General features: G+C 40.1%; 1 protein-coding gene across 2 annotated transcripts in view; it reads left to right on the top strand.

The window, feature by feature from the left end:
- The window catches only part of RRAS2 (RAS related 2), a 40,068-nt gene extending 32,472 nt beyond the window's left edge, over positions 1-7,596 (top strand). For both annotated transcript variants that reach the window (XM_051620920.1, XM_051620921.1), the window contains exons 4-6: positions 246-354; positions 5,683-5,801; positions 6,148-7,596. In XM_051620920.1, the coding sequence (XP_051476880.1) occupies positions 246-354; positions 5,683-5,801; positions 6,148-6,235 (316 nt within the window). In that variant the 3' untranslated portion in view covers positions 6,236-7,596. The remainder of the gene's footprint in view (positions 1-245; positions 355-5,682; positions 5,802-6,147) is intronic.
- Positions 7,597-15,124: the final 7,528 nt, after the last annotated feature.

Raw genomic sequence — 15,124 nt, 5'->3', positions numbered from 1 at the left:
CAGTGCATAGCACACTGTTAACCTGAGGATTTTTTTATTTGGAGTGTTAAATAGTTATCTGACTGGTCATGCCATGACAGTGGACTCTTTGGTGGAGTGCCTGCAGCTGTCTTTTTGTGGGGCCTGGTAAGGCAAGTCCAAATAGGTGACTCATCACTTCTGAACTTCTACAGAACCTGAGAATCTGTCAGTTGGTACACTGATGCTCTACTGTTTTTTGCTTTGTTTTGTTTTTTATTTTACAGTTTTGAAGAAATCTATAAGTTTCAGCGACAGATTCTTAGAGTGAAAGATCGCGATGAGTTTCCAATGATTCTAGTTGGTAATAAAGCAGATCTGGACCACCAAAGACAGGTAATTCATTTGCTATTAGTTACTGCTCGCTTTCTTCCAGAAACTTCAAAGTTTTCTTCCCAAAAACAGTGGGAACAAGAAACCAAAAAAATCGTATCCTAATAACTAATTCCAATGCAAGAAATACAATTGTACTTAGTTTCTGTAATTGAAGAGTCTTAGAAGCATGATGATATTCCACACGGAGCACATACTCATTCTGACTCAGTTGAGTTAAATCTGTTCACATATAGAGTTGAGAGCTTTCTGTCATGACTTGGTTGCTCAGGCATGAACATGTCTAATTTCTCCATTCTGTTACTCACTATAGTGTGCTGTGCCAAGCAGAGAGCATTCCTGCCCTAGCTCTGACCACCCTGAGACTTCAGTGCTGTTGCTCTCACCCGTCACTGCTGTTAGATATAAAGGAGTAGCAATTTGCTGTTTGCTCTCTGGCCACAAAGTTATCCTCTGCATAACTGCCTTAAAGCTTTAAAAGTTGGAACTACAGCAACACATTGCTGTCGTATTTAAATTGAAAATTTTGTAAACCAATAGATTTCAACTTTGCGTCTAGTTGTAAGAGAACTTAAAAGGTAAGAAGGAGCTTTAAATTTGTTTTTCTTATTACTCTTCATAAATCAAACTGATTTGAGCTGCAATGAGAATAATCTTACTACATCAGCAGGAAAAGAACAGGTATCCAACTTGTATTCTTCAGCAAGTTATTTCAGAAATTCAGTATTTTCTCCTGAGATGGTAAGATGACAAAGCTTGGTAGCAAACACATTTTTTCTCAGAGGAAACTAAATATTACTAAAACTGCTGTAATTATTCCAGGAGTTTCACAAGAAAAACATGGCTTTAAACAATAAAATATTCTCGGATTTGCGTACCAGGATATGACTTTGTTTCTGTTCACAAGTGTATACATAAATGTTAGTCTTTCTTAATTAAAATCTTTGTCAAAAAACAGTGGCTGGAACAAGAAAAAATTAGGCTCAAAACAAATTACATTTAAGAGTTGAGTTGGTTAGTACATTCTTGTTGAATTAACTTTTTGAATATTGCATAAACCTTGAGTTCAGTTCCTGTTGAGTACGCTGCCTTGATTGCCACAGCCTCTTTGCCCCTGAATCAGTGTAGAAAGGTCATGACAAAATCTGTGCTGAAAGATGTCTTAAAGTTTTCAGATAAGTAGCTCACAAGCTCATCAGAAGTAACTTCATGTACTCACACATGCACAGAATTATCAGCCTGTCCCAGAGACAGATATGAAACTCTTCCACTCTTCAGTTGCCATCATGCTTCCCATCAAAATTCTTGAATTTAACCTCACAGGTCCTGGAACATAAGGTACTTTATCTCATGTACAGCTGATGGCCTTGAAGCCATATAGGTGAACCTGAACTGTTCTGCAAATTCTTAATTGCTGAAGGACAAACATCCAGATGATTTGGGAGGGAAATAGCATTGTTGCTGTCAAGCCTTGTTCTCAGAGGATACCTGCAAATTTACTGTTAATCCTGTAGATCCATTTTTCTAGAAACAATTAGAAACTTTGTTCTCTCTCCTCCACCCTCCTAATGTCACTGCCCTTCATCTCTTTCTCCCTTAAAGGAAGAGATGCTTGTCAGGTGTTCTGCCAGCCCCTCAGTACCTGGTTCCTAGCTGCTTTTTCAGATGTTAGCAGACTGGTACACATTCAGGCTCTAAGCAGCTGTTTTTAAATTGCTTGAGTTGGCAGTTTTGCTGCTTATATCTGAACACAAATAAAAGCATATGTTGTAGCCAAAAGCTTTTGCTTTTTATGGCTATATTAATTGCTCTAATTGATTAGATGCTGACGAGCTTAACTTGGTGCTATCACTCATACAATTTACATGCAAATTGGTGGATTTGTGACTTCCCATCATAAATTGGGGCTTAGAAAACTGTAGCTGAAATAGCACTTCTAGGTTTGCTGAAACAGCTAGTTATGTGGTGTTAACTCTTCCCTGCCCCTTCCTTGTCACATGGTGTGTTTCAGTTGGCCTTAAGTCAGTCTGAAGGAATGGTTTGGGGATGCTGAGCTGACATAATCGGCCCCCAGAAGGGAGAGGCTCCCCTCCCTCTTCATGTTCCCGCTCTTTTGGTTGCTGGCACTAGCTCTGTCTTGAAGCACTTCGAGTTGAATCATCTCTCTAGACGGGGAGAAAAACACAAGCTGGAATGGTTTTCTGGGACCTGTGTGAGTTAAATCAGCCTGCAGAAAGACTGAGTGCCAGTGCTTGAAGCATGGGAAGGGGTGGGACTGTGGCTCGGAGCAGGGAGGGGTTGGGGTGAGGGGGAAGAAAGTGAGACCTCGCCTTTTGGCAGCAGCAGGCAGCTAGATGTTATCAGCTGGATGTTAAACAGCCAGAGTCTCTGCTTCATCATTGGAGTTGTTTCTGCTCCATCACATGAGCTCTCAATGCAGGAATCCATTCAGTGAGTTGAACAAGCTTGCTGATCTGGCTGAAAACTAATCCTGCCACCATGTCTCCCCAAGTATGGAAAATCTTCAGCCTGACAAGCAGGGTCATCCTGCTCTGGCTGCAGGTTTTCTGCACAGGCAGCTGTGGTGGGAAGCCTGGGGGCAAAGGTGAGAGTATGCCCTCACCTTGGTTAAGGGTGCTGGGAACTTGTGGGATGTCCCAGGCTGTTACTTGCAGGCAAAAACATGAAGTGCTAGTCCTCTGCATTTTTTGCATTTTTCAATCTGCCGGCATGTCAAACCTCTCAAGTTGCCCTGTAAACCTAGCCAGCCAGGCTGGAATGTCACACTGTGGTCCTTCTACTTACCTCGCAGTTCTACAAGAAGTTGTCTTACTCTGTCGTAATCGCAAATGTGTATTTTTCAACTTCAGAATTTGATTAGCATTGTTAGAAATTCAGGAAGCTGGATATGAGTTTTTAAAGCAAAACTACTTGTACAACAGCTGCCTATTTTTTCTGAAATTCAGGAGGCAAACCAGTGAAAAAACAGACAACACATGCTACCTCTGAGACCATAAAACTGAGTTAAAGTAATTTAGTGTGTTGATCAGCGAAGGATACTCAATAGAATTGACACACAAATCTTCCTTGAGCCCCAAAGAGTTAAATGTGTATTAAAAATTTGGACGTCTCAAGGGTCTGACCACACCTTTATGCAAGTAACTATTCTGCAGTTGAACACAGTAGAGAGTACTATCATTATGATACCATAGATTTGGAAGCAAATGATGCATAGCTAATCATCCTTGTGTGGTGGCAGCTGTTTCTCATGAAATACGTGAACTGGGTTGTGCAGCAGAAGTGCACAAACAATAGTATTATCCTGAAGAAGTGTTAGGGATGTATCAAGATTGTAGTCTAAAATGATGATGGGTGTAATATGGTATAGGTCAACTCACAGGTGTTTTTTGAAAAAAGACAGGTGGAATAGGAAGTGTGAAATAGAAATTTGTGTAGTTAAATGGAGTTAAGCAGACTGCTGGTAATTTTTCTCTCCTTTGTGTTACGGGAGGCAAAGTCCTTAATTAAGTTGACAAAGGAAAATGAGTTTTTAGAGGACAGGCAAGTATTAAATCTAAAATATCTGTGAATGTTAAGAAATAAAGTTACCGGTGTTTCCAGATTCCCCAGTTGCTAACAGGTTGTTGACCATGACACCAAAATGGAAGCGTCATCTCTCATTGCTCTTAAAGTGAATGCAATGTAGCAGTCTTTGTCTTAACAGGTTAATTCCATACAACTCAACACTGGATGTTGTCAGAGAGGCAGCTCAGTAGAACACAAGGTATTTTAGCAACAACCACTTCTGATGGAGGAGTAGAGGTGTAAGTGCAGGATGCGTATGACTTTTTGTAGATTACTGCTAGTTTAAGCTGAGTTGAGTCTGATCATTCTCTAGATGGCAGGGTTTAAAGAAATCCCAAATTGCAAAAGGAAGGTGTTTGGGTTTCGTAAAATGCTGTTTTTTTTCATTTGCATCATTACTGAGCTAATAGAATGACTTAGCACTAAGATCATCTGTGTTGCAAGATGCCTTTAAAGCAAGTTTTTTTAGAGGTCCATGTGACTTCAGTTTATGCTTAGACAACAAGCAAAGCAGATGATCCCACACAGGCAGCATTGTGCTTTGACCTTGATCAGCATCAACCTAGATGCAGGCAAACAAGCAGTGAATTTGTTGGTTTTCTAGACTTGTTGCTTCACAAGTATCTCGGCTTAATGAACCACACACACTTGCTACCAGAAAACCTGTGGTTCCCTTCTGTAGAATAAATCGTAATCCAAGTAGATATTCAAGTGCCTTTCCAAAACTAAATTAAAAAGAAACTTTTTTTTTGTTCTCCTCGTATCAGTCCTCTACGTGCTGGTTTAAAATTTTTTTGTGAAAGCAGTGTAATCTTTGACAGGGCTTCTACTAGCCATTGTCTTGGCAAGATCTTTTGTACTTCCTTTTATCACTGAGAGCTGCCCTTCCCTCCCTGGCCCTGTGGGTGACCTTCCCGTTGAAGCCTCGCATGCTTTGCACTGCTCAGGGGGGCCTTCTGCTGTCTGACCTCGCTGCTTTCTACTTCATCTAAAAATATACAGTGATCTCCTTTGGTTTTGCCCTGTGACCAACTTACTCCTCCTTCCTATAATGGTCCACTAGCTTCCTGCCTTCTGCTTCATCACTTTAAATTTTATACCAACTCTTTTTGATGCTTATTACTTGTTTTTCTCCCTTTTTTCTGTTGTCCCAAGTAGTCAAGAGGTACGCACACTTCTCCATATCTCTGGGTAGCCTGAAGACTTCATGAATTTTTAGATCTCTTGTTATATAAGCAATATTTAAAACTGGCTGTATTGATATTTTACTGCGTCATAAATAGGTTTGTATAAAAATTCAGAAGCTAAACATCAGTTCCTGTGTTACAAGTAGTAACCTGATTTTATTTCCTCTACATTTAGCTGGGGCATGGAAAACATGAGTGTAGCAGAAGTGTTCACAATTGTATTTATAATCCAGAAAGATGTTGACTGAATCACCTGCTTTGGGGAGGATTGGGTGACTCTTGTCTACTGATGAAGGGAACTTGGTCTTGTTGTGCAGAAATGAAGATGCAGCAGCTGCAGCGAGGGGTATTCCTTAGAGCAGAAGTCTTCACTTGCATGTGAAAAGATGTATGACATTGATTTGTTTCTCAGTTGTATGTGGACAGTGTGAAACCTATTCTGTGGTCAAATAAGCATTATTGTTTGAGGGAAATAAACCCTTAACTTGTATTTGCAGTGACTACTGATCCAAATGTGTTTACAGAAGCCTTGAACTCCATGACTGCTGTCTTGTTGCAGGTGACGCAAGAGGAAGGACAGCAGCTAGCACGGCAGCTTAAAGTAACATACATGGAAGCCTCTGCAAAAATCAGATTGAATGTAGACCAAGCCTTTCATGAACTTGTCAGAGTTATAAGGTATGATTACTTAAGGCCAGATAAATGCCCTTATGTTAATTTCCTCCAAATTAGGAAACTGTTTACATGAAAGTAGTGTGTTTGAAACAGAATTTATTCACCTTAATCTCAGATTTTATTAATCACCCACTAAGTAAGCATGATATATTAAATCTGAGACTGGCTGCCTGTAAAAAATGGTGTTCCTTAAAAAGCAAACCCAAAAAAAGCTGTCGCTCATTTCATCAGAACTTTGAGTGTCAAAAGTAAATCCATCCTCTAGAAAAGTGTAAAAACAGTAAATACAGTATTTTTTTTATTTAACTGAAAATAAGTCTGTAAGTTAATTTGAAATATCTGTTCCCAGGAAATTTCAAGAACAAGAGTGCCCTCCTTCACCAGAGCCAACACGGAAAGAAAAAGACAAGAAAGGCTGCCATTGTGTTATTTTCTGAGAACCCCAAGAACCAAGCTATCAACTGCCAGATTTTTTTTATCTTTCCATCATTTTACATCGCTTCTGGTATTGTTCTAGCCTTATATGTGCATGTCCTAAAAGTGGTCACCAGAATAGCCTTAGTCCAAGAAGCTGGCAGAATAGTTCTTGAAGAAGACTCAGTCATTCTGGGGCAGACTTCAAAACAAAACACTAAGGCTGCTTCTTTAATACCACAGTTCCTTCCTTCTCTCCCTTAAGAGCTTGCACCTTGTGGAGTTTTATTCGCAAAGGAGATGAAACAAAGCCGTGTAGGACAAGGTGTTGAAGTCATGCATAAGTTGTCTCTTGTGAATTAATTTATTTTTACTTCTGATGTTCTTAGCTATTACGAAGACCTATACTGAAGTATAGAGAACACTTTCAAAAGAAGGGGTGGATTGGCTTTTTTTGCCCTCAGTTAAATTAGACTTGAGTATTTAGCTAGCCTTAAAAAACCTACACTGAATTTCATTGTCAGCAGAAATTTTCATCTCTCATTTATGCTGCAGTTTTGTTTCAGTGGCCAAAACAGTCTACTGTATTTATTTTATGAATCCAGAACAGCTACGGGATGATTACTACTACTATTAGGATATGGCCAAATACCTGAGCTCATTCTGGATTTGAGGCATTTTAGCTTATTAAGGAATTTCACATCACGTGTTTGAAAAGAAATTGTCTTCCTTTGTATTTCTGGGTAAGGGATTAAGGAAAACTAAAATTGTAGCTGTTTTTGTTTCATGTGATATAAAAATGAATTTGATCTTTCCATTGTCAGAGATTATTAAATGTTTTTGCTATATACTTTTATACATTATTTTCTTATCAAACTAGTTAACAAGTATTTTTATATGTTTGTAAGCAAATATGCTTTCACAGCATAACTTGTGTATATGTAAAGATGAGTATTTAATTCTCACAGTTCACTTTTAACTGACAAAATGTGGGATTTGCCAAAATGTGGTCAACTTCTCCTTACTCTTTCATTTATACCCAAGAATGGCCAATTATGTGCCTGCCCAACACACCCACAGAGTAAAATCTAGCGTTGTTTTTAATGAATTTCAGTATCCCTTACTAAGGACTGACCATTATGTGAATTATTAAACTGTAAGACTTTTAACTGATTGTTTAGTTAAACTGTGGATGGTTGTTTAACTTTGAGTTCTGTGGATTGTGTTTAAACAATTCAAGAGTATATTCCCTGATACTGAAATACTGAGTGGTATTGCACAGTTGTCACCTTACTGAATGTGTCCAACAGTTCTTTGAAACTTGATTATTAAGCAAACCCTTGTATAACTTCAGGTGCTAGAATTAAAGATGATCTAACTGTTATCAGGGGGTAAGCATATTGCCTCTTTCTGACTCTCTTCCAAAGCCTGAATTTTTTGGGGTGGGAGGGGAAGGAAGGGTATATGCATCTCTGCATGACCTTTCTTCAAGCTTGGAAGAAAGGAAAGCCATTTCAGTTTAATGATAGATGAAAAAAGCTGATGTTTGCTCTGATTGCAAGTGTGTAGTCAGTGGTCCAGTCAAGAATTCTTGTGGTTTCAGGCTATGCCCAGGTGCTCTGCTATGAATCTGCAAAAATCTGAGAAAACAGTGCTTAAACCTTTAGTGCAGCAAAGCACTAAACCTGGAAGTAACACTAGTGCTACACACAGCAGAGGAATTTAACTTTTATGTAACTTAGATTAGGTTGTATAATACTGTTTTGAGAGGTTGAGTAGCTTCCCTGACCACACTTCCTTTTAAATGAAGTTACTGGTTGATGAAAAGCTACTTTAAAATTATATGTAGAAGATTCAAACAAGAAGTTACAATGGAAGTATGTCTGGGAGATGTATTACATTTTTCAAGTCAAATGTAGGAAATTACAGTCTGTAGAAAACACCATGTTTTTTTAAATAGGTAAAGTTCTCTGGAGTTAAGTCACTAACTGTGGCATTAGGGTGAGTTAAGACAACAAATTGCAGCAAGTGTGTTGAGACTGAATACATGAGGTACAAATATCCAAAGTTTCATAACTTTTTTTCCTTTTTTAATCTTTCACTCATTAAATACTGGTTTTAAAATGGTAGGCTGTTACATAGGTAGGTCTTTTAATATGTAACTCCCTGTAATTCACAGAGCACCACACCCTTGCTTTTCCTCATAGCTTTGAGGTGGTTGATGCTAAGCAACCTGCTCCAGTCTGCTAAGCCACATTGTAAACATGGTAAACTTCATAAACAAGTTAAACAGAAGTGGGACCACCAGCTGGTGCTGTGGAAGTCTGCTCTAAGTTTATTAACTAAGACAGTACATTTCTGTGCATGTGTTTTTAAGGTTTCTGCTGGAGAGAACATCAGGAAAATCTCCATGTAATGTTGTGGTCTCTTATGGAGGCTGATTCATATATGGCACTTTAAGTAGGTGTTTTGATCCTATCCTTTAGACTTCAAGTAAGTATTTAGAAAAGTAATGTTTTTTTGACTAGTAACAGTGATCTTGGTGGTTGTGTGTTTGAAATAGGTGAAGATATTCCAATGATTTGCTTTTCTAATTGATGTACTTGAAGGTAATGGTGAAAAATGGTGCTTGTGATCCTAGTGTGGAGCTTGCAAAGTGCAATAGGAACCTTTTCAGTCTTCTCAAAAGTAGTAGCCATGATCTAAATGTCTTGCATTATTTGTGAATTTACAATATTGCAACCTTGCTGTAGGATAGCAATTTAGCTGACAATCTGAGAGTTTCTTAGGACCTGGCAGAAGAAATGCCTAAAGATTTGTCACTTACGTTTGTAGTTGCTTCAGTTCAAGGCCCCATCTGTAAATCATTTAGGTTCACAGTTAAGGAGTTTGGGGTGCTGAAAATGTATCCACAAGTTATCTCCTCTTCCTCCTACAGCACAGAGGAGGGTTTGGGTCTTTGTTTTCTGGAGTCTCACCATACTGAGCCTGCTGTTTCACTGGGTGAGGAGGCACAGGCAAAAGCCTTTTTATGCAATCAGTGAAGTTTGCCAGTCTGGAACTGGGCAAGAATTACTTCCATGTAAGTACACTGTAGCTGCTTGTGCCTGCTCTGCTTAATGCATTTGCTTTCTCTGACCCAGCTACTCTTCTGCATAAGTACTCATATGCTAACTGATGTGTACAGGTGAAGAGGAGAATTTCCTCTGAAAGCCTCCTCTAAGACTGTGATATGGCCCATTCAGGAGAAACAGAGCCACTGATACAGATGTTAACTATAAACTTAGCTTGGTTGTGTAGAAAAGGACTATTTTCTTTGTTTCCAGCCTGTGGCATTGGGCATCTGCCTGAACTGTGTCTGCAACCACTCAGCTGTTTTGCTCTAAGTTAAAACTAATTGTAGTGTGGGAAAACTGCAGAGCTGTGTAAGCATAGGAGATGGGTGGTTTTCTTGTCAAAGTTGTTTTCCTTTCATTTTTCTAACAATACAAGTTTGCAGTGTCTTGCAGGGTGCAGGATGCACTGTGCTGTGTGCCCTGGCAGTGCCCTCCCTCTGCCTGTGGAAGAGGGAAGGCTCCTCTGTGCCCTCTCTCACTTCTCTGGAAGTGCTCAGGCTGTCAGGCAAGAGGTGATGAGATAAACAAATGTTTTGAGAGAGCATGGCTAGCCCAGTGTAGGAGCATGTAATGACATGAGCTGTTGTGAAAGAGTTAATAAAGCAAAATACATCTGGAAGGAGTTAACGCCTACTATTGCCAAGGAAAACTCTTAACTTTATGGATGGCCCTGTGATTAGTCATCATTGATAAAGTTCAAGTCTGGATTAAAACAAAGCTATTAGCTAATGCTCTTCTGACATCAGTTTGTGACATTTTACCCCTGGCATACCTGTAGCCACTGCTGACTGGCCTTGCCACATAGTCATGTTACAAAGCTGTAATGAGCTTTTTCCAAACAGCAGATTCCTGAAGTCAGTCACCACAACCCAACCCCCTGCCAAAAGTTATCTGCACTTACTATTTAGAGTTTTGCCTGGAAAAGCTCAGGAATCTGCTAAGCAGGGAATGCATTCGTTCACTTGATTTACATATAGATTTTGGAAGTTGGTTACCCTCATGTTCCAGAACTATGATAAAAGAAACAAACTAGATTTAGAAAAACAGTCAAGCTGGAAAGGCAGGGGCACGGTGCTGTTTCCTGTGTTACTCAGCTGACCTGTTGCTGGGCAGCAGTGTCTGCCAAAACTTGAAGGCTTTCAGTTTTTTAAGATGCGTTCTTGCTCAGAGCATCCCGAACAGTAAGTGTGGTGCTCACCACTCCAAATGCCACTTTTCTGCTGTACTTGCCTGGTTCTGTTGGAAAGCTAAGTTAAAATTACATGGTTGAAGCAAGTTCTGGGTTTTAAGTGGGGCTAAATATGTGCAGGGTCTTAATCCCTGTGTTGTGTGGCAGGTGTTGTAAGGCCCAAAAACTTGTGAATGGTCTTGATATTCAGATCTTCTTGTAGAGCTCTGACCATGGGAACACTTGGTTGAAAGGAGTCAGGTTTTGTTCTTAAAACTTTGTGGCTGTGTAAGCCACTTGCTGAATCTTTCTAGGCTTTTGCTCAGGCTACATGAGGAACAGTAGGAAATGGGAAAGATCACCAAAGAGTGATGATAAAGGGAAGGAGGAGAACAACCTTGATACTTTTCCTATGTTCTAGCCTGAGTGTGTGCAACAGATTGGGTGCAGAAATGAGGATGAGTAGGACTGTCTTTGTAGTCTTCAGCTGGGAAGTTAAATGAGAAGCAGCAGCTGTGGAAAAGGCAGTGGATTAAACTACAGGGAGAGTGTAATACCCAGAAACAATATTGCAATGTGTGCTCTGCTTGCTTTTTGTAGGTGTGCTACTAGACTTGTAGGACTGGTTATTTTTGGGAGTTCAAGAGACTTTTGTGGATTAAATATAAAGGGCAGATGATGTCCCCCACAAAAGCTAAATTACATTGGTGCATAGAACCTGGAGGATTCCTGAGCCAGCCAGCAAGTAACGTAGAACTAAATGCAGTGTCTTAGTGCTGGAAAGCACATACTAGTCTGCTCAGCTACTTTTTAAACTGAATCTTGGGAGCTATAGTAAGATATGCAGTATTTGGTACTCACTAATTTGTAGTGACATTAGCACTTTGTAAATGACTACATTGTTAAGAATGCTTCCAACATGAAGGTATAGAGTTATCATAGCAAAGTACAGGCACCAAAAATGCAAGTAGAGACAATAAGCCCTTAGTCCTAGGCACGAATCAACACATGCTAGAGACAGTTTTCATTTCATTTGAACTGGACTGTTGGAGAGCAATAGCACAGTACAAATAATTACCTGAATGTATCTTAAGACACACTTCCTAGGACAAATGTAAAAAATGAACTTAATCCTGTGATATTAGTAGCTTTTATGCTTTTAAAGTGTTTTGTAAAATAGTATTTTTGAGACCTGTCTGGGACCATATATCCAGTCCACTGTGCAAACCCAGCTTTGTCTTGGCTGTAAAAAGCTGAATAGGGAAGACAAGCACTTTTGTAGAAGGTTCTGCGTGCTAGGAGAAAAGGATGGATTGTCTTTTAGTTGTGATTACTTACTTATAAAACAGTGGACTTGCATAGGGAATCTGCTAAGCAAGGGATGAGAGGTGGGATAAAAAAGAACAGTGGTAAGAGCTATATGGAGTGAAGGTGAAGGCATAAGGAGGGGAACACTAAAGGAAATGGTGAACTATGGGCTTAGAAAGTTCAACTAGAGCTGTAGCCACCCCTGGGTGCACTTCTAGTGTCCCAATGGCCTCAGTGTGGCTCTGAGGGGTGTAGAGGGGCAGTGCCATCGGATTGCTCTGGCCCTAAAGTGGGTCTGCAAGTAAATTCTGCTGTATATGGGAAACTCAGAGAGAACTGTTTTATTGACAACCACAAGGTGTCACTACTGGTAGGCATACACGTGTATACCAAGACCCTTGTACAGAGTTAAAGTTCTTGTTTTTACAAGCAGGGTAGGAATGAACGACAAGAACCATAACAAAGCTGTTGATCTATAATTAAACGAGGCCATGTGTCAGTGCTATTTCAGATTATTTTGTTCTGTGAACTCTAAAATCCGGATCGTCAGTAGCTAGGGGGAAAAAACAATGATTTATAAATAGTGGTTCTGAAGAAATTAATGTGAAAAGCAGGAAGGATGCTTGCAATTTAAAGCATGTGTTGCCTGTTAATTAAAATATTCTTGATTTCTTTCTAGTTTGCTCAACTTTTATAGCCAGCAACTGCGTCAGGATTACAGAAGACAAAATAAGTAATACTTGTTTGTGTCTCATTAGTAATATGTGCAGTTTGCACTCAAGGTTATGTATGAGCACTTCATGCTCAGCTAAATAATGCATCTCAAGGAGGATTACTGTTAGGATGCCAAAGATGTAGTCCCTCTCCTCTAGGCACCAGTCCTGGCATTTCCCTGAGGAGCAAGGAAATATCTTGAACCCAGTGCTGACCTTTTAAAGTCAAACAGTGTTCTAATGCTTTTCTCCTTCCTATTGCAACTTTCAGGCTACACCTGCTGTGACTTTTAAGTGGTAAAGGTTTGTAAGTGCTCTAATATTTCTCCTGCAAGTTAAAAACTGCCCATCCCTCATTGCCTCTCAGAAGAACGTCGTGTTTCTGAGCTGCTGGTGTCTTGTCTTGCTATAAAAGTCATCCTGTGCCGTCTCTTTCCTTGTGAGTCCAAGTCGTTCTGTGTCTTGAGCTGATTTTTATTATTTTCAAAACAATCAAGTGCCTTAATGCAAGTATAAAGTACCCCACAATGTGAACTCACACTTCTTACACCGTTGTCTCCCTCCTTCAAAAGGCTGATTTTGGGGCATTCTGAAGGGATAAGTTTTTCAGGGTTTTGTAAAATCCTGTGTGATTGCTGTAACTCCTTTTCCTCCCTGGCATGACTTTGAAAAATAACCATTCAGCCATCTGTATTTCTGGGCAATGAAATGAAGAATACCTTGTGAATTCTGAATGTTTTGTGTTTTTTTCTTTTGTTTCATGGATTCCTAATGTGCAAGTTTCACAGTGAAGCTTCTCACCTCTACTCCAGTTGCCTTCCTGAACTAGTTGTCTGAAATTCTTAATTTTTTAAATTTGTCATTTAAAGGCAGTGAGATCTCTCCTCTTTCTCTTGAACAACCAGCTTCATAGCATTCAAGTCCTCATTACATGATGCTGTCGACATCTGCCAGTGTCTAATACCATGCTTTGTTGGTTTTGTAACATGTTTTGCATAAAACTCCTGAGACGTGGTAGGACTGACAGCTGCATGGTGCTGAGTTGGTGCTTTTTGTTAGGTCTCTTGAAGACATTTGTTTGATTTGTGGTGGCCATCTCATTTTCGGCTTGTGTCACTGCACTGAGGTGACAAAGCTCCCACTTTGCAGTAGAGGGGAGAGCCAAGTATGTGGGCGTGTGTCTGGATTTCATTGTAAAATCTCAAATTTAGTTTTGGTATTTTAATGTACTTCATGTTCTGCTGTCCTAAAGTAGTCCAAATTTACCTTGACATTTAAAAAACATTAACTTGTAAGCTTTAAAAAATATTTTTGAAAGAGTAAATTGGCTAATTTGTTGTGGGTGTTTTTGTGAATTTATTTTTTTAGGATTTTTTTTAAGATTCTTTAAGTTATTATTTTTTTTTCTAAGCCTGAGTGGATCTGTTTTAATGCTTGTGGTACTCAGTTTCTTCACCTAGCAAGATGTACAGTTACTTAAAAATTCCTGTATTAGAAGCCAGTCAGTGATGGTCTGTATTCCCACACTGCTGTAAGGACAGGGCTGCCTGGCTAGCTGATGTACCTACTGTGTGTAGTAGTCAGAGATCTGCAGGAGCATCAGTAGTTGTGTTTGAGGTCACAACCAAAGGAGGCATTAACAGTTTGCTTCTGAATGCCAAAGCTGGCAGGAACCGTGAAGGAACAGCAAGGGGAACAACACGTACAGTGTGGGGTGGGGATTTAGAATGCTTTTTGGCTTTAACACCCAGTTCTGTACCGGGGCCAATGCTGTTACTCCTGCAGGACCCAGAGGTTTGAAGGATGCTCTGAACTTTGGGTGTCCTGCAGGGTGGAGGCAGGCAGTGCTGAGAGCCAGCACTCCCCTTGCTGGAGACCATCCTTCAGTCTGAACCTTGAGATGTCCTCTGTGTTCATTTGCCTCCCCAGCTGGAGCTCAGTCATAGCAGTGAGGGCATTGTCTGCATTAATGATTCTGGAGGATGGTGTGGATGAGTCAAGCACTGTCTGTGAGCTTGCTCAGAGTGCTTGGCAGCCATGGGAGCTCAGGGGCTGAGGAGCAGAGCAGGGACACCTGTGCACCATGCCTGGTGGGGACAGTGGGAGCAGCGTGTGCCTGTGTGCCATGACACACACGGCTGCTGTGTGTGTACGAGCCAGGGCTGTGTGCTAGCACCTACCTGCAGTGAAGTCATCAGTCTTCTCTGATGCTGAGGTTTTCACTTCTATTCCATGCAGATGGTGTGGATTACTGTAGGTACAGTAACTCTTATTTAGGCTTCTTAAAAAAATATATATTCTAAAAAGTTACTGTGGTTTTGTTGAACCTGAATTTCTGTTGCTAAAGCTGGGAACTTCTTTCACAGGTATGAGGCTGCCAGAGAGATGAACGCAATGTAAAAATCCCCCAGGAGATGGGGACTGGAATCAAACTGGTATTTTCCTTTTTTTTTTTTTTTTCTTTAAGTGAAGAACAAAGATATCTAACTTTCAGTCCTCTAAAACTCAGGAATTATTTCATCACAACCTGTCTCTGGAGCTGAAGCATCTGTTATGGCTGCTGGATCTGAGTGGTGCTTTGAGGTCTTGCATTGCTCACCTAACTTC

Source organism: Apus apus, chromosome 5, assembly GCF_020740795.1.
Source record: "Apus apus isolate bApuApu2 chromosome 5, bApuApu2.pri.cur, whole genome shotgun sequence".
In the NCBI taxonomy this organism is placed as follows: Eukaryota; Metazoa; Chordata; class Aves; order Apodiformes; family Apodidae; genus Apus; species Apus apus.
Note: the sequence above shows the minus strand (reverse complement) of the source record. Positions and strands in the feature narration are given on the sequence as shown.